Source organism: Chiloscyllium plagiosum, chromosome 32 (assembly GCF_004010195.1).
Source record: "Chiloscyllium plagiosum isolate BGI_BamShark_2017 chromosome 32, ASM401019v2, whole genome shotgun sequence".
In the NCBI taxonomy this organism is placed as follows: Eukaryota; Metazoa; Chordata; class Chondrichthyes; order Orectolobiformes; family Hemiscylliidae; genus Chiloscyllium; species Chiloscyllium plagiosum.
Window position 1 is genome coordinate 41,598,809 of NC_057741.1, and position 22,430 is coordinate 41,621,238.

At 42.3% G+C, this 22,430-nt stretch overlaps 1 protein-coding gene across 1 annotated transcript in view; it reads right to left on the reverse strand.

The window, feature by feature from the left end:
- The window catches only part of gne (glucosamine (UDP-N-acetyl)-2-epimerase/N-acetylmannosamine kinase), a 51,743-nt gene that overhangs the window by 16,180 nt on the left and 13,133 nt on the right, over positions 1-22,430 (reverse strand). The window contains exons 3-7 of the mRNA XM_043674541.1: positions 19,202-19,414; positions 11,605-11,692; positions 9,217-9,427; positions 3,183-3,312; positions 1,738-1,959 (exon numbers count right to left, since the gene is read on the reverse strand). Of these exons, the coding sequence (XP_043530476.1) occupies positions 1,738-1,959; positions 3,183-3,312; positions 9,217-9,427; positions 11,605-11,692; positions 19,202-19,414 (864 nt within the window). The remainder of the gene's footprint in view (positions 1-1,737; positions 1,960-3,182; positions 3,313-9,216; positions 9,428-11,604; positions 11,693-19,201; positions 19,415-22,430) is intronic.

Consider the following 22,430-nt stretch of genomic DNA (forward strand, 5'->3'; position numbering starts at 1 on the left):
AGGATTCAATAACGAGAGGTCATGCTTTCAAGGTGAGAGGTGGAAAGTTTAAGGGGGATACACACGGCAAGTACTTCACACAGAGGGTGATGGGCGTTTGGAACGCGTTGCCAGCAGAGGTGGTAGAGGCAGGCACGGTAGATTCATTTAAGATGCGTCTGGACAGATGCATGAGTAAGTGGGGAGCAGAGGGATACAGATGTTTAGGAATTGACCGACAGGTTTAAACAGTACATTTGGATTGGCTCAGGCTTGGAGGGCTGAAGGGCCTGTTCCTGGGCTGTAAATTTTCTTTGTTCTTTATTTTACTAGAACATCTTGGACCACATACAACTTCACCTGCAACATCAGCCTATCATGGGGAACCTTATCAAATGCTTTACTAAAGTCCATGAATATGACATCTACATCTCTTCCCTCATCAATCAACTTTGTCACTTCTTCAAAAAATTCTATTAGGTTTTAAGACATGACCTTCCCTGTATAAAACCATGCTGCTTATCACTGATAAGCCCATTTTCTTGCAAATGGGTAAATATCCTACCCCTTAGTATCTTCTCCAGTAGCTTCCCTATGCCCGAAACGTCGATTCTCCTGCTCCTCGGATGCTGCCTGGCCTGCTGTGTTTTTCCAGCACCACACTTTTCAACTCTGGTCTCCAGCATCTGCAGTCCTCACTTTCTCCCTACCACTGACGTCAGGCTCACAGGTTTGTAATTACCTGGATTATCCCTGCTACCCTTTTTAAACAAGGGGACAACATTAGCAATTCTCCAGTCGTCTGGGACTGCACCAGTGTTCAAGGATGTTGCAAAGATATCTGTTAAAGCCCCAGCTATTTCCTCTCTCGCTTACCGCAGTAACCTGGGATAGATCCCATACTAACCTGGGGACTTGTCCACCTTAATGCCTTTTAGAAAACACAACACTTCCTCCTTCCTTGTGCCGACTTGGCCTTGAGTAATCAAATATCTATCCCTAACCTCAACATCCGCCATGTCTCACACCTCGGTGAATACCGATGCGAAGTACTCATTAGGAATCTCACTCATTTTCTCTGACTCCACACATATCTTTCATCCTTTGCCCTTGAGTGGGTTAACCCTTTCCTTAGTTACCCTTTTGCTCCTTATATATGAATGAAAGGCTTTGGGGTTTTCCTTATTTCTGCTCACTAAGGATATCTCATGATCCCTACAGCCCTCTTAATTCTTCGTTTCAGATTGGTCCTACACTCCCAAAATTCTTCCAAAGCTTCGTCTGTCTTCAGTTGCCTAAACCTTATGTACACATCCTTTTTCCTCTTAGCTAGTCTCACAATTTCACCTGTCATCCATGGTTCCCTAATCTTGTCATTTCTATCCCTCATTTTCATTGTGTGGCAATTCAATACTAATGAAAAGCAGAAACAGATCAGAACATGATCTAAGTTACAAAATAGATTCAAATGACAATCTGCCCTTTGCTGAAGTTAATTAGGCAGAAGTGAAGGCAACCTGCTTTAAAAAGAATGTCAGATTAAAATGTTTGGAACACCACTGATGCTTTGCAACCTTGGGGTTTTGTCTGACTGGGTACAATTGTGGGAACACAATGTAACAACCACAGTCACATGGGAGGCATTGAAGAAATTGGAAACACAGATGCACTGAAAACAAAATCCACTGAGCTGGCTTCAGGCTTAACTTGTGCTCCCAAGTGTAAAAATTGGTTTATTTGACACAATTTCTTGCTCACCTGTGCCAGTGATCACAGTTACAAAATTTTCCACTCCTTTTCCTAGACCAAATTTCCTTTCTGCCAGAGCAGCACAATTGCCATCATTGTCTACCCAAACAGGCAGCCGTAGGGTGTCTGACACTGGGGTCCGGAGGTCCACTGATACCCATTCCTGAATCAGTTTGGTAGAATGAAGCACAATTCCTTCCTTGTGGTTGACACGGCCACCTGTGGAAATACCTGAAGTGTGGAGCACAAATATAATTAAGTAGCAGAACAAAGGTTTCAAAATACCCAAGTTAGTTCTTCTCACCCGATTAGGACTCAATATGCTGAGGAACCTCGATTATTTGGCATTAGTTTATTTGAATTTTGGAATATCCGGCAAGATTGCAAAGTCCTAATGCTTGGCTAAACTGTGTTATCTGGCATTCGATTATCCGAACAAAATGTTCCCGCCCGTGTCGTTCGGATGATCGAGGTTCCTGTGCAATTTTCAGTCCTTTCTTTAGGCCTTTTAAATACAATCATCAAGTAGTAATCTTAATATCTGCACTGAATGCAATGTAATTTACAGTTTAAAGTACAAATTATGAAATAGATAGTGCGTGTGTGTATACAGACAAAACTACATGTTTATAAATATGGTCCTGTATCGTAGAATCCAAACGACACAAAAGTGCTGAATAGACAAATACACAGTTTGGACGGACACCATTCACACCTTCAGGTTAGGTTATTTGCTCACTTACTTACTATTTCTACGAACAAATAACTCTTGCCATAGTTAAACTCTCACAATTATTGAAGGGGTTAAGTTACTTAATGATCAAAGCTTTAGACACATCATGTAAGCTAACAAAGTAGATGTGACCTAACAAGTGAAGATATCCAGACTGTCAACGTTGGTAGCTAGAAGCCACGATATCAAAGACCTTGGATGAGGAGCAGACAATGTTTCCTACACTCTTTGAAGGCAAAGATAATAAGGGATACATGGATATTAAGCATGGGAATAGTATTTGCAATATGCATGCTGTACATTGCTATGCTGCCTGACCAACCCTGCATGCTGTAAAACTCAAAGTGTTCTATAGTTCAGAGAGAGTTTCCACACCATCTGTTAAAGTGCGTGTGCGCGTGCACGTGTGTGTGTGCATGTGTGCGTGCATATGGGTGTGAGCGCGCATGCGCGCGGGCAGTGTGTGCGCGTGCGTGCATGTGCATGCGTGCGTGTGCGTGCGTGCGTCTGTGTGTACGCGCATGCGGTGTGTTTGTGTGCGCATGCATGCGTTGTGTATGTATGCGGCGCGTGTGCGTGCATGTGTACGCGCGCGGTGTGTAAGTGTGTGTGTGTGCGTGCGCGCAGGGTGTGTGCGCGTGTGTGTGCGTGCACATATATGAAATAAACAATCGCTATCTGTTCCTCTATCAATTTACCACATACCCCATACAACACTTACCAACTCCAAGGATTCTGCAGTTAAGCTTCACTGATTCGGTGACAGCCTCTACACACAGCTTCAGAATCAACTCAATTCTTTCATCATATGTTTTGGGATTGGCTCGAACATATTTCTTTATGATTTCACCCTGCATGTTATTCAAATAACAAGAATCACAAAGCAAAAAAACTCTGCACATCTGCAAATTGAAATAAGATTCATTTTACCAAAAAAAGCATGATTTTTCTTTTCGATTAGATTCCCTGCAGTGTGGAAACAGGCCCTTCGGCCCAATAAGTCCACACCGACCCTCTGAAGAATAACCCACCTAGACCCATTCCCCTATCCTATATTTACCCCTGACTAATGCACCTAATACTATGGGTAATTTAGCATGGCCCATTCACCTAACCTGCACATCTTTGGATTGTGGGAGGAAATTGGAGAACCCAGAGGAATCCCACGCAGGCAAAGGGAGAATGTGCAAACTCCACACAGTCACCCGAGGCAGGAATCAAACCCAGGTCCCTGGTGCTGTGAGGCACCTGTATCTACCACTGAGCCACCATGCCGCCCTTTAACACTGAAACTTGGACACAATTGAGTTTGCTGCTTATGGTTGGGAGGTGGAGTATCCAAACAGCACCACGAGACCATGAGGAAGGAACTCTGGTGTTCAGTGTCTATAAGTGTAAGTGCATTGAAAGCTATGCTGCCTGACCAATCCTGCACTATATCCTGCTCACCTAACACTTCTGTGGTGGCTGAACTACATTCACTCCTGATCCCCCGTGAATCAAATTTCAATTTTTCATCTTTGCATCTTAATGCCTTTGTGGTGCAGTCCAATCTTGCCTCCATCTCTCTCTTTCTCTCTCTCTACAACCTAAGAAACTCTGCCTGATCTAACCATGGCTTTCGGTGTATCTTCCCTTCCTTCACCCCATCACTGTTTGCTGGCTGGGGGTACTGTGGTCTGGAAGTTCTTGGAATATTGCCTTCCTTTTTCTCTGCAAGCCCAGATGTTGAAGGAAGTTTTTAGTCACTCACTACCTAATATTAGCCTCAAACAACAAGTACTGAAAATGTGTTGCTGGAAAAGCGCAGCAGGTCAGGCAGCATCCAGGGAACAGGAGAATTGACGTTTCGGGCATGAAGAAGGGCTTATGCCCGAAATGTCGATTCCCCTGTTCCTTGGATGCTGCCTGACCTGCTGCGCTTTTCCAGCAACACATTTTCAGCTCTGATCTCCAGCATCTGCAGTCCTCACTTTCTCCTCAAACAACAAGTAAACAAATTTGTCGCAAAAGCTATAAATAGTCCACAAGACAAAGACAGATGAAAAATTCAGAACATGGAGGGGAAAGGGCACTCACATACAGATTCACACAGTAACTGCACAAACTGCATGTTCACTATTGCCTGTAAACACTTTGGCCAGTTATCGCACCAATGCTACCCCAACCACCTACTTCACCCATGCCCACTTGTTGACCTTCCTGGCCCACTACACACCACATCCCTTCTTGCTCTTGCACAATGACCCTCTTGCAGCTATTGCTTACAGTGAGGGAGCAGAAGGAGGCTGGCGTGCAGCATCAGCAGAAACCTAGGTACATAGGGGTGGCACGGTGGCACAGTGGTTAGCACTGCTGCCTCGCAGCGCCAGAGAACCGGGTTCAATTCCCGCCTCAGGCGACTCTCTGTGTGGAGTTTGCACATTCTCCCCGTGTCTGTGTGGGTTTCCTCCGGGTGCTCCGGTTTCCTCCCACAATCCATAAAAAAATGTGCAGGTTTGGTGAATTGGCCATGCTAAATTGCCCGTAGTTTTAGGTGAAGAGGTAAATGTAGGAGAATGGGTCTGGGTGGGTTACGCTTCGGCGGGTCGGTGTGGACTTGTTGGGCCGAAGGGCCTGTTTCCACACTGTAGGGAATCTAATCTAATAGGAACAGGAACAGGCCATCCAGCTGATTGAGCCTGTTCACTCATTCTAGATCATGGTAGATCATCTCTTCCATGTCATTTTCTCACATTATCTCCATATCCCTTAACATACTTAGTCTCCAGAAACTTACTGCTTTGTCTTGCACCTGTTCAGTGACTGAGCTTCCACAACCCTGAGGTGGACAAATCCAAAGATTCATCACATTCTGTACGAAAAATGTCCTCCCCATCTCAGTCTTAAACGGACCATTCCTTATCCTGAGTATTACGGTCCCCAGTTCTTGGCTCACCGGCCAGGGGAACCATCCAATCTACATGCACCCTGACCTGCCTTATAAGAAGTTTCTTAAGTTTTAATGAGATCACCTCTCATTCTTTGAAACTCTAGAGAATACTCAGTGTCCTCAATCTCTCCTCATAAAACATTTCCTGCCTCCCAGGGGTTAATCTGGTGAACCTCTGGTATACTCCCTCTATGGCAAGTATATCCTTCCCTCGACAAGGAGACCAAGACTGTACACAATAACCTGGTGTAATCCCACCAGGATGCGAAAGAATTGCAGCAAGATATCTTTACTCATGCATTCAAATCCCCTCACAATGAATGCCAATGCTGCACCTACCATGGAAATATTTTCATGGTCAAGGCCACTCAGACCCTTCTGACCGACTGTACTTCCCAACCTCTCACCATCTAAAAAACAAAATGCCTTTCTGGTAACTCTAGCAAAGTGCATAACTTTCATATTTAATTACATATTCCATTTACCATGTTGAACCCTATTCACTTAACCTAACCGAGACCTCCTGAAGCTTCTTTCGCTTTTCTCACCTCATACACTCCCAACCAGTTTTGGTGTCTTTAGCAAATTTGTAAATATCACAAATAGTCCACATATCTAACTCATATATAACTCACTTGTGCACCCTAGTGTTTTTTAGGATCTTACAAACAGAGAAAGCCTTAGCAGGTAAGGTTAAGCATAATCCAAAGAGATTCTACAAGTACATTAAGAGCAAAACATCAGTAATGGAAAGAATAAGGCCCCTTAAAGATGAATGAAGTCGCCTATTTGTGGAACTACAGGAGACGAGAGAGATATTAAATGAATATTTTGAATCAATATTTACTATGGAGAAAGATGTGGAGGATAGGGAGCTGGGGAAAAAAAAAATTATTGATATCTTGAAAACAGTCCACATTACAGAAGAGGTGGTGAAGGTCTTCAAAACATTCAGGTTAATAAATCCCCGGGACCAGATCAAATGTATCCCAGGATATTGTGGGAAGCTAGGGAAGAAATGGAGCCCTCAGCAGAAATATCTGTATCATCTTCAGCCTGGGTGAAGTGCCAGAGGTCTGAAGGTGAGCTAATGTTCTGCTTTTATTTAAGAAAGGCTCTAAGGAGAAGCCTGGGAACTATACACTAGTGAATCTGTCATCAGTGATAGTAGGCTATTGGAGGGGATTCTGAAAGATAGAATTTACATGCATTTGGAGAGGCAGGACTGATTAGTAATAGTCAATATGGTATTGTGCGTGGGAAATCATGAGTCACAAACTTTTGAGGTTTTTTTTGAGGACATGACCAAGAAGATAAATGACAGCAGAATGGTACATGTTTTAGTAAAGCCTTCGACAGGGTTCCACATGGTAGACTGGTTAGTAAAGTTAGATTACATGGGATTCAGGGAGAGTTTGCCAATTGGATGCAAAATTGGCTTGAGGTAGGAGACAGAGGATGGTGGTGAAGGTTGTTTTTCGGACTGGAGGCCTGTCTCCAGCAGACCATGAATGCTGGGTCTGCTGTTGTTTGTCATTTATATGAATGATTTAGATGAGAATATAGGAAACATGATTAGTAACTTTGCAGATGACACCAAAATTGATGGTATAGAGAACAGTGAAGGTTAGAACATAGAACAATACAGCACAGGTTACAAAGGGATCTTGATCAATTGGGTCAATGGGCTGAGAAGAGACAGGTGGATTTTAATTTGAATAAATGCGAGGTGTTGCATTTTGATGAGATGAGCTGAAAATGTGATGCTGGAAAAGCGCAGCAAGTCAGGCAGCATCCAAGGAACAGGAGAATCGATGTTTCGGGCATAAGCCCTTCTTCCTTTTGGTAAGATGATCAAGGGCAGGACTTATACAGCTAATGGTAGGGCCCTGGGTCGTGCTGTAGAACAGAGAAACCTAGTGGTTCAGGTACATAATTCTTTGAAAGTTGTATCATAGGTATATAGGGTGGTTAAGAGGGCGTTTAGCACACTTGACTTTAATTGCCCAGACCACTGAGTAAAGGATCGGGATGTCATGTTGCCATTGTACAGGTTGTTGGTGAGGCCACTTTTGGAACACTGTGTATAATGTTGGTTGCCCTGCTATAGGAAGGATATTATTAAATTGGAGAGGGTTCAGAACAAATTTACCAGGATGTTGCCGAGACTGGAGGTTTGAGTAATGACGAGAGGCTGGATAGGTTGGGACTTTTTTCACTGAAGCATCAGAGGTGGAGAGGTGACCTTATGGAGGTTTATAAAATCATGACGGGCATAGATACAGTGAATAACAAAGGTCTTTCTTTAAGGTAGGGGAGTTCAAAACCCGAGGGCATAGGTTTAAAGTGACAGAGGAAAGACTTTGAAAGGGATCTGAGGGGCAACTTTTTCACAAAAAGGAGGGTTCGTATGTAGAATGCACTGCCTGAGGAAGTGGTAGATGCAGATACAGTTACAACATTTAAAAGACATTTGGACAAGTACATGAACAGGAAAGGACAAAAGGGATATGAGCCAAATGCAGGCAAATGGGACTAGTTTAGTTTGGGAAACTTTATCGGTTTTAACGAGTTGGACCGAAGGGTCTGTTTCCATGCTGTTTGACTCTATGACTCTAATAAAAGATTTAATAATAAACAAGATTATAATCCATGGAGGCAGAAGTAGGCCATTCAGCTCCATGAATGAGATCATGGCTGATCTGATAATCTTATACTCCAAGGTGGCGATGGAATAGGACTCCTCAGCTGGAGCTGGTCTGCTCCGTCTGTTTCTTTTGTTTTCTCTCTCTCCCTTTTCACGTTTTATTTTCCTTTTTTTAAAACCTCTTGCCCTTGGGTGGTATCGACGTTGTCTGGCGTGAATGCCAGTGCGGATTCCCAGCCTAAGTGTGGACTTGACTCCTGACCTCGAGGTGAAGCCCGACATGGTCTGGGTTGGAAGGACTGTCATTCTTATTTCTATATATTTCTAATTATTTGATGGACTTTTTATTTCATTATTTTTCTAACCGTATCCCCCTAAGAATTTGTACCTAGGTACTGAAGATGGTGTCGTAAGTGGCAACTTGTAAACTTTTCACTGTACTCATGTGAGTACATGTGACAATAAAACTAATTCTAATAATCCTCAACTCTGCTTTCCTAATTTTCCCCAGAACCCTGGATTCCCTTATTGATTAAAAATTTGTTTACTTCATCACTGAATATATATGACCTTGCCTCGATGGCCATGTACAGTAAAGAATTCCACAGATTCATTACCCTCAGAATAAATTCCTCCTCATCTCTGCCTTGAATAGGAAACTCCTTAGACTGAGACTATGCCCTCTGGTCTTTGACTCTTCCACAAAGGGAAACAACCTTTCTGCACCAACTCCTCCAAGAATGTTGTATGTTTCAATAGCACTGCCTCTCATTCTTTTAAAGTCTAACATCTCTTAGCTTGGCATTTGTGCTCTCTTGTTTCTAAGGAAGAAAACCCTAAAATTAAATTCAACCTGTGACCTACTACCAAATAAAAAAAGCGTTAGGGAAAATGAGAGACAAAAAATAAGCTAAGCATTTTTTAAAAAGGAAGAGCCTTTGAGAAAGAAACGCTTTTCAGCCATTCCATAATACCTTATTTTACTTGATGTCTGCTCATTTGATTATGGCTCTGTGAATCACCAGGCAACAATTTCACATTAAGATGCAGTATAAATAAAGTATCAGCAGTGCTGCATGACTGAGTGAGAAACAAATTCACAGGTAGACAGGAGATTTCCGAAGAATAAGGAGGTCAGAGCACAAACCAATACTCATTGCCAAAAAGGATGATTACCTTCATGCTGACAATGGCAACCCGCAGATTGGTTCCTCCCAAATCTACAGCAAGAGCACTTTGTGTTTCCAGGATATGGTCAATATCCTGCGAAATGCACTCCTTCACTGGTGGGAAACAAAACTTCTTCTGCAAAGGCTCATTCATGTCTATTGACTTCAGGAACTTCAATATCCGTGGCACTGCATTCCCATCACCATAGATCTTAGAGCTTGAAATGGAAAGACATTCATTCATTAGACTAATTCACCAAAGATTGTGTCACAAGATACAGGAGGAACACATTTTATCTCCTCCATCCAGATATTAGGAATGCACATTTTTACTTAAGGACCATGAGAAACTGGAAAGTACACAGTTTAGGCATTCTGGATTGAAAGGGTTTTTAACTTGTGATATAGAGTCACAGAGACGTACAGCACGGAAATAGACTCTTCGGTCCAACTCGTCCATGCCGACCAGATATCCTAACCTAATCTAGTCCCATTTGCCGACCCTTGGCTCATATCCTTCCAAATCCTTCCTATTCACATACCCATCCAGATGTCTTTTAAATGCTGTATTTGTACCAGCCTCCACTGCTTCCTCTGGCAGCTCATTCATACACGCATCACCCCGTGTGTAAAATGTTGCCCCTTCAGTCCCTTTTATATCTTTCCCCTCTCACCCTAAACCTATGCCCTCTAGTTCTGGACTTCCTCAGAGAAAAGACTTTGTCTATTTATCCTAACCATTCCCCTCATGATTTTGTAAACCTCTATCAGATCAACCCTCAGCCTCCGACGCTTCAGGGAAATAGCCTCAGCCTATTCAGCCTCTCCCTGTAGCTCAAATCCTCCAAACCTGGCAACATCGTTGTAAATCTTTTCGGAGCCATTTCAAGTTTCACAACATCTTTCTGATAGGAAGGAGACCAGAACTGCAAGCAATATTCCAACAGTGGCCAAATCAATGTCCTGTACAGCTGCAACATGACCTCCCAACTCCTGTACTCAATACTCTGACCAATAAAGGAAAGCATACCAAATGCCTTCTTCATTATCCTATCTACCTGCGACTCTACTTTCAAGGAGCTATGAACCTGCACTCCAAGGTCTCTTTGTTCAGCAACACTCCCCAGGACCTTACCATTAAGTGTATAAGTCCTGCTAAGATTTGCTTTCCCAAAATGCAACACCTCACATTTATCTAAATTAAACTCTGTCATTCCTTAGCCCATTGGCCCATCTGATCAAGATCCTGTTGTAATCTGAGGTAACCTTCTTCACTGTCCACTACACCTCCAATTTTGGTGACATCTGCAAACTTACTAACTGGACCTTTTATGCTCGCATCCAAATCATTTATATAAATGACGAAAAGTAGTGGAACCAGCACCGATCCTTGTGGAACACCACTGGTCACAGGCCTCCAGTCTGAAAAGCAACCCTCCACCACCACCCTCTGGTCTTCTATCTTTGAGCCAGTTCTGTATCCAAATGGCTAGTTCTCCCTGTATTTCATGAGATCTAACCTTGCTAATCAGTCTCCCATGGGGAACCTTTTCAAACGCCTTATTGAAGTCCATATAGATCACATCTACCGCTCTGCCCTCATCAATCATTTGTTTTATTTCTTCTATATTTGAAAGAAAGGCAACATTTTAATGAGTAGCTGTAAGTTACCTATGATTTACAAACACCCAAGAGCCTCACTAAGCATAAATTGGAGATCATTCTCTGAATCAGTGGTCCGATTCTCCAAATCATGTTTTGCCTCTATAGAAATACGGCAGCAACTTGAACCGTGGTCATAAGATCAGAAAAAAATCATGCTCCTTTGCTTTATTATGGTCATTGCCTAGAGTAAGATCTGAGACCAGGTATTAAGTTAAAACTTAACCAACAATAGCATCCTTTCCCAGGCCAACATTCCCAGTATTGAGTTGGCAATCACTCAAAACCAGCGTGGCAAGGCAGAAAGTTATCAGTGTGTCTGATACCACCACTCTAATTGGAACTTGGTTATGACTGGACACTCCTAGGAAGACAGCAGATACAGTTTAGGGATCTCCTCTAAGTCTCCCTACAGAGCTCAGAAATACCTTACTGATTGATAGCATGGTTTGCAACCAACTGAAATGGAGGACCTTTATTCAGGAAGGCACTGAACACATTCAGAGACTCTGTTGGGAACATAGAGGAGAGGTTGAGGTGTCAAAGGGAGCACATAAACCTTTGAACAACCCATGTACCCAACCCTTCATATACAACTTGCCCTATAAGTGGCAGAGTCTGTGGATCAGGCATTGGAGTCATCAGCCATCTCAGAACCCATCAAACCTGACAGGAAGCAAGTCAACCTAGATCCAGAAGACTGCCGAAAGGAAAAGTGAAACCAGGGACATACCATGGGTACAGTTTCCCAAATTGGAGTTGCAGAGCGTGCAATATTTTATTCTGACTGTCAGCATTCCGCACATGGAGAACGTTTTCACCTAAGTCAGAAAAAGAAACAAAATCAGACTTAGGACCACAAAGAAGCCCATTGATCAAGTGTTAATCCAAAGAGGCTAAGCTATCCCTTGTGTGTTTATCCAGCTTCCCCTTAAATGCACTGACACTATTCCTCTCCAACACTCCTTGAGGTAATGAGTCACACATTCTCATCACTCACTGGATAAAGACATTTCTCCTGAATTGAAGATTGAATATATTAGTGACCCGCTTATATTGATGGTCCCGGTATTGCTCTCCCAAGAAATACAAACAGTAGTCCAGATCATTTGGCCAGCAGTAGGGTGTGAGCGCCTGCCAATGTCTGTGATTTAAACCACTCACCCGTCATTTTACACAAGAAGCTTTTCATCTTCCAATGTTGGTAACAGTTTAAATCCGGCGACAAAGAAAACCAGGAGATGTAGTGATGAGCTTAGTTCCAATAGAGTCACAGTTCTTTCATTTAGCCTGAACTGAAGATATGCCCTTTAAGGGTGGTCTTAAGTTCATTGACGTACAGTTTTTAAATGGAGCAGCCAACCTCTAAAACTGCGCAGGCTCACCCTAAACCCCACCACCTGAGAATGCCCGGTTCTGCCCTGTCACAAGCCATGACAAAACTCACCCAGCTCACCCTTGGAGAAAGTTCCTGCCACTCTCAGCTCTCCCTCATCTCGCCAAAGGTGGTACACACATCTGCTCACTGCATCCAGCCCACACAACGCCCATTCACAATCTTGTGCACCCTCTGACAAGTGTTGGCCAAACAGAAATCAATGAACTGAAAGAGAGAGGCAGGAGTGAGGTGTGCCATTGCTGGGACAGGTGGGTTAAGGAGGTATACTGAATATTAATGAAGGGGTATAGGTGTGAGCATCTGTTATGCTTTGACAATCCAAATGAGCTGTAACGACTTTCCACATGTTAAGACAAGCTCTAAGTAAGTCTATAAAAAACAAACAAAACTATCGAGTAAACAGCTCAGGTCAGCCTGGCTATGTCTACCTAAACCCACTCTTGAAGGGAATCATGCAGCAATCTAAATGGAATAAAAACAGTGGGCTTTGAGAAGATTTGTAGCTCAGGTTGAGGTTCTGGATGTAGGTTTGCTCACTGAGCTGGAAGGTTTGTTTTCAGACGTTTTGTCACCATGCTCGGTAACAGTTTCAGTGAGCCTCCGAATGAAGCTTCATCCAGAGACTCACTAACGATGTTACCTAGTATGGTGACAAAACATCTGAAAACAAACCTTCCAGCTCAACAAGCAAACCTACATCCAGGAATAAAACAGCTCTGATGTTTAAACCTCCTGGGTCAATATCACACTTTGAGATTTCCTCAGGATCGAAAAGCTGCTTAAGTTGACTAATTCTCCTCAACGTGTCAGAATATTTAGGCCATTTTCTCCATTTTTTAAAATCCTACTGTTAACTGAAAATCTCTTACCAGGTTACCTATTGGCTGTCTCTTGTCCAGATAAAAGAGGTCGAGCCAAACTGTTTCCTCCGTACTGTATTACAATTGTGAACACAGAGACTTCGCTAACTTGTTTACAAAATTGTTTGTCAGAAAGTCACTCCCAGAAAGTCATACCTGAATCAAAACATTAACTGTATTTTTATTTCAGGTGCTGCCAGACCTGCTTCAACATTTACAGTAGAAAAGGAGGGTAGCTTGTCAGGAGTCACAAGCAAACTAATAGTGGATTGGGAACAAGGACTGCATAAAATTAACGTAAGTAAAACATCAGTCACAAGGAATTTAACTGAATTAAATTACGACAAATTCCCAGAACCTGAAGCTTTCCACCTGAGGATGTTAAAGGAAGTTGGGAAGCACAGTGCAGATGCCCAGATTTCCCTAAATCCAGTCCACTTGGATTGGAAAACTGCACATTATTCCACGTTTTTTAGAAGGGTAAAAAAGGAAAACCAGGGAATTACAGACCAGTTAGCCTAATATTTGTAGTCTGGAAATTATTTGGATTGTATAGTCAAGGATGGGATAACTGAACACTGTGGGATCGTGTTCAAGTAACGTCTGAAATCGGTGAGTGACAAACATAGCCTCTTTATTCAACAACTACAGTGTCACAGCTCGAGGAGGCAATGGAATCCCAAAATATAATTCTTAAAGTCACCTCTTTATGCACAGTTTTTACGTATATTAAAGCATTGTTTTATCTATAATGCTCAAAGGTTTGGGTGACTTCTGTTCTGTCAAATGGTGGCTGTTACTCCTGATGGGATTCGAATATCTGTCTGGCCTGAGCTTGCATAATTAAGAGATATTGGTCCTTTTGTCTTTTAAGTTAATAAATGTTAGTAGAAGTACTCGGCCTGAATGGTCTAAATAAGTTAGAAATTCCCTGGCAACCAGGGAATTCCTAGAAGCATGGCACTCATCCACAAACTCCATCAACAAACACATCGACCTGGACCCAATATACCGGCCACTACAGCGGACAGCTGAAACTGACAACCGGAAGCGGCAGGGATAGGCCACTATAAATGCCGGAGGAAACACCACAGAAGCGCTTCACAGGAGGCTCCCAAGCACTGAGGATGTCACCTAGCCAGGGGACGAAACGTTTGCAACAAAAACTTCCAGCTCGGCGAACAGAACCACAGCAACGAGCACCCGAGCTACAAATCTTCTCACAAACTTTGAACAGGACCTTCGGCCCAACAAGTCTACACCGACCCTCTGAAGAGTAACCCACCCAGACCCATTCCCCGATCCTATATCCTGACTAATGCACCTAACACTATGGGCAACTTAGCATGGCTAATTCACCTTACCTGCACATCTTTTGGACATGCAGATAATCGAACGCGGTCCCTGGTGCTGTGAGGCAGCAGTGCTACCTACTGTGCCGCCCATACTTAATAAAAGAATAAAGGATATTAAACCAATTACCGCAGCTGGGTCGTGAGAATTGTTTACTATTTGCCAGTCTGAGTTTCATTCATTCATGCAGTTTCAAAGAAGCGCTGTTTTGACAGTAATGTGGATAGCGGCGCTGTCTGTATGTATTTAAGAAATATGTAATAGTTGGGGAAGCTGTTCGATGTTCTGTAATCTTTTCAGGTCTTGAGAGACAATAGGTATAGGGTGATTCCATAGTTTTGGGTGGGTCGAGGAGACACTATGGCGGCGAGGGTGCTGTTTCTGAATAGGTTAGTAGGCCTTGCTATTTATTCAGAGGTAGCTTTTGATATAAATAGGTCTGATAAGGGTTGAAGGTGTGAAGAAGCAGTAATGGGTTTGGAAGGAATGTTTTAATTTAGTCTATCTTGCAATAGTTAAATGTACCACAAAAACATGGGTTCTACGAATGAATGAATTAAAACATGCTATAGTAAGCAAATGGTTAGTAAAAGGTTAGGAATGAATGAATGGGAATGTGGTATTAATGAACATAGCAAGCTGGTGAGTGAGTTGGTAAAGATACCTATAATACAATATCTCACAACACCATGACACTTCTCAAGTCTTCAGGGAGATTCACGACAGGTAGGGCATGCCTGACAAACCTCTGAATTTTTTGAACAAATGACTAAGTTGGTGGACATGTTGTTTATGTGGACTTATGGAAAGCATTTGATAAAGTCCCATAAAGAGACTGTTAACTAAGGTAGAAGCCCACAGAATTGAGGGCAAATAACTTACATGGGAAATTGGTGTGGCAGTTGACAGAAAGTAGCGATAACAGGAGGAACTGAAATTGACAAGGATCTATTAGGGCCTCAATTATTCACATTATTTATTAACAACTTGGATAATGGCAGAGAAAGTAATACATTCAAATTTGTTGATGGTACCTAAGTTAGGTGACATTGTAGACAGTGTGGATGATAGCATAAAATTGGGATATTGCTAAGTAAATGGGCAAAACTGCGGCAGATGGGATTCAATATAAGCAAGTGTGAGGTTATCTATTTTATCCTTTTTCAGTCCATTTCAGGGTCTTTTCTAGATAGTATGAAATTGAATAAAGTGGATGTCCAAAGAGATTTGGGGGTTGGGTGGAGGGAGTGGATGCTTCTGGATGTGGTGCCAATCAAACTGGCTTTGTCCTGGATGAGTGTCGAGCTTGTTGAAGCTGCATCCATCCCGGCAAATGTGGATGGGCGATAAATGCTGGTTCAGCCAGCAACCCTTACGTCCCACAAGTGAATTTAAAGAAGTGCAGAAAATAATCAAGAAAGCTATTGGAATGCTAGCTTTGATATCTAGAGGACTTAACTACAGGTGCAGAAGTTTTGCTGCAGTCATACAAACCCTGGTTAGACCCCATTTGGAGTACTGTCAGCAGAGCTGGGCTCCACAACTTAGGAAGGATATAATGGCCTTGGAGGCTGTATCATGTAAGTTTACAAGAATGATACCTGGCTTCAGTTTAGTTTGGAGGCGAGATTATACACATCTGTTTTCTCTAGAATTTAGAAGGTTAAAGGGTGATCTGATCAAAGTCTTCAAGCTATCAACAGGGAAAGACCGGGTAGATAAAGATATACTATTTCCATTGTTGAAGGATTCTAGAACTAGGGGCATAGTCTGAGAATTAGTCTGTTCACGAGAGATGTTAGGAAGCACTTACACGCGTACACAGGCACACACACACACACACACACACACACAGACACACAGGCAGACACACAGACAGACATACAGGGTGGGAGAGGTTTGGATTATCTTCAACAAACGGCAGTGGATGGAGGATCAGTTGTTAATTTTAAATCTGTGAGAGGTACAGGTTTGTTTTCTCAACATCTGTGTCAAGTGGACTTTAGTTACCGGTTTATCCCTCTCTCCCTTTTATTTTTGAACAGGGATGCAATGTTTGTAATCTTCCAGTTACTGGCACTACTCTCAGATTGAAGGAGGTTTGCAAAACTGTGGCCGGAACTTATATAATTTCTTCCCTCAGCATCTTAGGAGTTCTTCCATCTGGACAAGGACAAAATAGGAGTTTCCTATTTTGAGAGCTACTCTGATATAACTCCTCTATTTTTATCATAGTCAATACAGCTACTGACTTTAATGTTTGTCGCCGCATCCTCTTCTTTTATAAAGTCAGATGCAAAGTAATCAATTCGTATTTCAGTCATGTTCTGTCCCTTCATAAGATGGTTTATTTTTAGATCCATTGATCCTATCTCAGTTTAATCATTCCTACCTTTCTCTTATCTGCTAATATTTATGAGAGATTCTTAGCTTCCTCTTTATGTTGGTTGCTTATCTATTTTCATTCACATAGAATCATCAAAACTAGGAACAGGATTATCCATATGGTGTCCCAGGACAGTCTAACCATCCAACAAGACCTTGGATTTCAATATCCCTCCTTTACACCTAATCCCCATATCCCTCATACCCCACTCTGTTGACCTCAGTCTTAACTTTACTGCACATTCACAATCTTCAGAGATACAGAATTCCAAAGAGTCATTATCCTTTTTGTGAAAAGGGCACTGCATCAGAATGAAGAGACAACCCTTTGGAACTGAGATGAGGAATTTTTCAGCCAGAGGCTGGCGAACCTGTGGAAGTCATTGCCAAAGAGGGCTGTGGAGACTAAATCATTGAGTGTATTTAAGACAGAGATAGATAGGTTCTTGATTAGTAAGAGGATCAAGGGTTACAGGGAGAAGCCAAGAGAATGGGATTGAGAAACTTATCAGTCATGATTATGGATTGGGGCAGACTCGATGGGCTGAATGGTCTAATTCTGTGGTCTAAATCATGTGGTTGTGATCTCATAGTTAGGTCAGACAGGGCCTTGCTTTATGAACTAAAGTGCTGTGTATGTGCAAGTTCATTCTCTCTATATGCAATGAAATGTTTCTACAATGAGCATAGCAGTCCTGTTGTCATACAGTCATAGAGTTATCCAGCATGGAAACAGACCAACTCATGCACGCTGACCAGATATCCAAATCTGAACAAGTCCCATTTTCCAGCATTCAGCCTATATCCCTCTAAACTCTTCCTATTCATATACCCATCCAGATGCCTTTTAAATGTTGTAATTGTACCAGCCTCCACCACTTCCTTTGGCAACTTATTCCATACACGCACCAGCCTGTGTGTGAAAAAGGTGCCCCTCAGGTCCCTTTTATATCTTTTTCCTCTCACCCTAAACCTATGCCCTCTAGTTCTGGATTCTCCCACCCCAGAGAAAGACCTTGTCTATTTATCCTATCCACGCCCCTCATGATTTTATAAACCTCTATAAGGTCACCCCTCAGGGAAAACAGCCCCAGCCTATTCAGTCTCTCCCTATAGCTCAAACCCTCCAACCCTGGCAACATCCTTGTAAATTTTTCTGAACCTTTTCAAATTTAACAACATATTTCCTATAGAGGGCGACCGAAATTGAATGCAGTATTCTAGAAGTGGCCTCACCAATGCCTTTTACAGCCACAACATTTCCTCCCAATTCCTATAATCAATGCAATAACCTATGAAATGGAGGTGCCAGGATTTACATTTTAATGAATCGAAACCTGCAACCCATTCTGAAAAATGAAAGACTTAACAGCAATCTAGGTTTGTTCAATATATCATTTTAATTGCATGATACTGCGATCTTTTGCTATAAATTCTGTGTCTTATGATCCTGCCCTACTAATTACCTGATGAAGGAACTGCACTCTGAAAGCTAGTACTTCCAAATAAACCTGTTGGACTGTAATCTGGTGTTGTGTAATTTTTAACAATGACTATGAAGGCAAGTGCGCCAAATGCTTTTTTACCACCCTGTCTACCTGCAACTCTACTCTCAAGGAAATATGCACCTGCATCCCTAGGTCCCTTTATTTGGTATCACTATCCAGAGCCCGACCATTAGCTGTATAAGTCCTGTTCCGATTTACCTCACCAAAATGCAACACCTCACATTTAAATGAAACTCCATCTGCTACTCCTTGGCCCATCTGATCAAACTCTGAGAAAACCTTCTTCACTGTCTATCACACCACTAATTTTGGTGTCATAGAGTCATACAGTCATACAGCATGGAAACAGACCCTCTTGTCCAACTAGTTCACGTTGACCATGTTATCAAACTAAACTAGTCACACCTGCCTGCATTTGGCCCATATACCCTCCAAACTGTTCTTATTCATGAACATATCTAAATGTCTTTTAAACATTCTAACTGCACCTTCATCCATCAATTCCTCAGACAGTTCATTCTACACACTAACCATGCCTCCTATGTTCACATCCAAATAATTTATATAAATGACAAAAAGCAATCCTTGAGACATACTGCTGGTCACAGACCTCCAGTCCGAAAAACATCTTTCTACCACCATCCTCTGTCTCCTACCTTCAAGCCAACTTTGTATCCAAATGGCTAGCTCCCCTTGGATTGCAGATGATCTAGCCTTGCTAACAAGTCTACCATGTGCAACCTTGTCAAATGTCTTGGTGGAGTCCATATTGACAGAGTCTATTGCTGTGTTACAGGAATTTAAGGTTTTCATGCCAGAGTTTACCTGTCTCTCTTCCGGTTTGGCGTGTTCCCAAGTTGATGACAGGTGTCCCAAATGCGCCTGCTTCCCGCACCCCACAACTACTGTTCCCGATCATCAAGCCAGCATGTGCAACCATCTGTATAAACTGTTCAAAGGGGATGTGTTTCACTGCCCGGAAATTTGGATTCTGTTCAATCCCCTTCTTCCTCATCACTCGTACCATTTCTTTACTTCCTGAAATTTTAAATCACAACCAACACATAAGCTAATACATAACATAAATAAAATATTTATAACACAAAGTCAGTGACAAATGTACAGATTATAATCTTATGAAATGTTTACTGATAGCAAAGTTAATAACTTTATAACTTCAATTAAAATAAGTATTCACAGATAATTCTTAAGATTTCAAAATGAACAATTTATAAAAAGGTTAAAACTAAACTCTATTTTGAAGTTTGTCTTAACAAGCAATTACATAAAGCAAGCTCAAGTATATTTCGTTTCAGGGATATTTAAAATAACGTTAAGATTGTGTGTTCACACTTGTAATGCTCCAGTTCTTCGAGATGTGGGAGCAGTGAGAATTTACTGCAGCTGAAAGAATAAGTTGAAGTGTTGTTCTCCAGATTCCTTCACTCCACTCCACTCCAAAAACTACCCTGACTCCTCCCTCTGGAATTCTTTCCCTCTTCCTACCTCAAAACAATCTCCTTTGTACCTCCTTGTCTGTTTGGCATTCTTTCTTTGTCCCTGTCACACTCATAGTCAATATGTGCAAGTTAAGTTGTTGGTGCTGAATATAATAACTGATAATAACTGAAAATCTTAAATGCTTAAGGACTGCAGAAAAAAAATTGTTGAGATTTTTATCATGCTCTCATCAGGACAATTAACAAGAAATAACAATGTGAAGGGGAATAACAATTTATATTCTACAAGAAGAGTGGGCTGATTGGTTAACAAGTGAACCTTAATTGGCAAAGGTGCTATCATAGAGAATGCACTAGTAACAGGATGACAGTCATTAACTGACAAGTTTTGTGTACATTTTAAATCGGGCAGGTTTGCTCTGATTAAACAAGTCATTGCACTGAACAGCAAACTAGAGATTGATTATTGCCCATTTTGAGTTGAAACAGGTGTAGAAAATGTGAACATGCTTTCTGTCTGCCTAGAATTAATATTGTATTTAGCTTCCTGAACACACAAGTGCACTACAAGCAAATCCGGCCAACAATCTTAAATCGGATGTCAGTGTATTCCTTGGTATGCTCAAGATTCATGTCATTGGCTACCATGCAAATAGGGTGCAAAACATTTGCTCGCTGTGCAAGATACATGTTGAAATAGGGTGATTAAAAGCGTCGTGCCGGATAATGGCTACCTTGATCTTTTTTTTATTCATTGTTGGCTGGGTCAACGTTTATTGCCCATTCATATTTGCCCTTGAGGTGGTGGTGGTGAGCTGCCTTCTTGAACACCTGCAGTCAGACCCACAATACCTTTAGGGAGGGAATTCCAGGATCTTGACTCAGAGACAATGCAGGAATGACAAGTGGCTTGGAAGGGACTTGTAGGAGGTAATGTTCCCAAGTATGTTTTTCCCTGGTACTTTGAGAAGGTGGAAATTGTGGATTTGGAAGGTGCTCTTGGAGGGTTTTGTTGAGGTGCTGCAATGCATCTTGTCGATGGTGTGTTGGTTTATGGTGAGAGTGAATGCTAAATGAAATGGATCAGGTGCCAATCTGGATATAGTGGAGGTAAACATAGAACGCTACAGTGCAGTACAGGCCCTTTGGCCCGCGATGTTGCGCCAACCCGCAAAATTAACCTGTTGCCCATCTAGTCTACACCGTTCCATTATTATCCATATGTATGTCCAATGCCCATTTAAATGTCCTTAATGTAGACAAGTCTATTACTGTTGCAGGCAGGCCGTTCCACTCCCCTACTACTCTGAGTAAAGATACTATTTCTGACACCTATCCTAAATCTATCACTCAATTTAAAATTGTTAGCCTTCACCATCCGAGGAAAAAGGCTCTCACTGTCCACCCTATCTAACCTTCTGATTATCTTATACGTCTCGATTAAGTCATCTCTCAACTGTCTTCTCTCCACCGAAAACAACCTCAGTTCCCTCAGCCTTTCCTCGCAAGACCTTCCCTCCAAACCAGGCAACATCTGAGTAAATCTCCTCTGAACCCTTTCCAAAGCTTCCACATCCTTCCTTTAATGCGGTGACCAGAACTGTACGCAACACTCCAGGTGTCTTGTACAGCTGAAGCATGACCCCATGGCTCTGAAACTCAATCCCCCTAAATGCCAACACACCATATGCCTTCTTAATGACCCTATCAACCTGGGTGGCAACTTTCAGGAATTTATGCACCTGGACACAGAGATCTCTCTGTTCATCTTCACTGCCAAGAATTTTACCATTAGCCCAGTACTCTACATTCCTTTTACTTCTTCCAAAATGAACTATCTCATACTTTTCCACATTAAACTCCATTTGCCACACCTTAGCCCAGCTCTGCAGCCTATCTGTGTCCCTCTGTAACCCACAACATCCTTCGGCACAATCCACAACTCTGCCGACCTTAGTGTCATCTGCAAATTTATTAACCCATCCTTCAACCCCGATCTCCAGATCATTTATAAAAATGACAAACAGCAGTGGCCCCAAAACAGACCCTTGTGGCACACCACTGGTAACTGAGCTCCCATCACATTTCCCATCAACCACCACCCTGTCTTCTTTCAGCCAGCCAATTTCTGATCCAAACTGCTACATCACCTTCAATCCCGAAACTCCTTATTTTGTGCAATAGCCTAGCTGTGGAACCTTATCAAACATCTTACTGAAGTCCACATACACCGCATCAACTGCTTTGCCTTCATCCACTTGTTTTGTCACCTTCTTGAAGAACTCAATAAGGTTAGTGAGGCACGACCTACCCTTCACAAAATCGTGCTGACTATCTCTAATCAAATTATTCCTCTCCAGATAATTATAAATCCTCTCTCTTATAACCTTTTCCAACATCTCACCCACAACCGAAGTAAGGTTCACTGGCCAATAAATACCAGGTTCTGGATCAGTGGTGGTGGAAGAGCACCGCAATTCAGGCAGCATCCGACGAGCAGCAAAATCGACCTTTCGGCAAAAGCCCTTCATCAGGAATAAAGGCAGAGAGCCTGAAGCGTGGAGAGATAAGCTAGAGGAGGGTGGGGGTGGGGA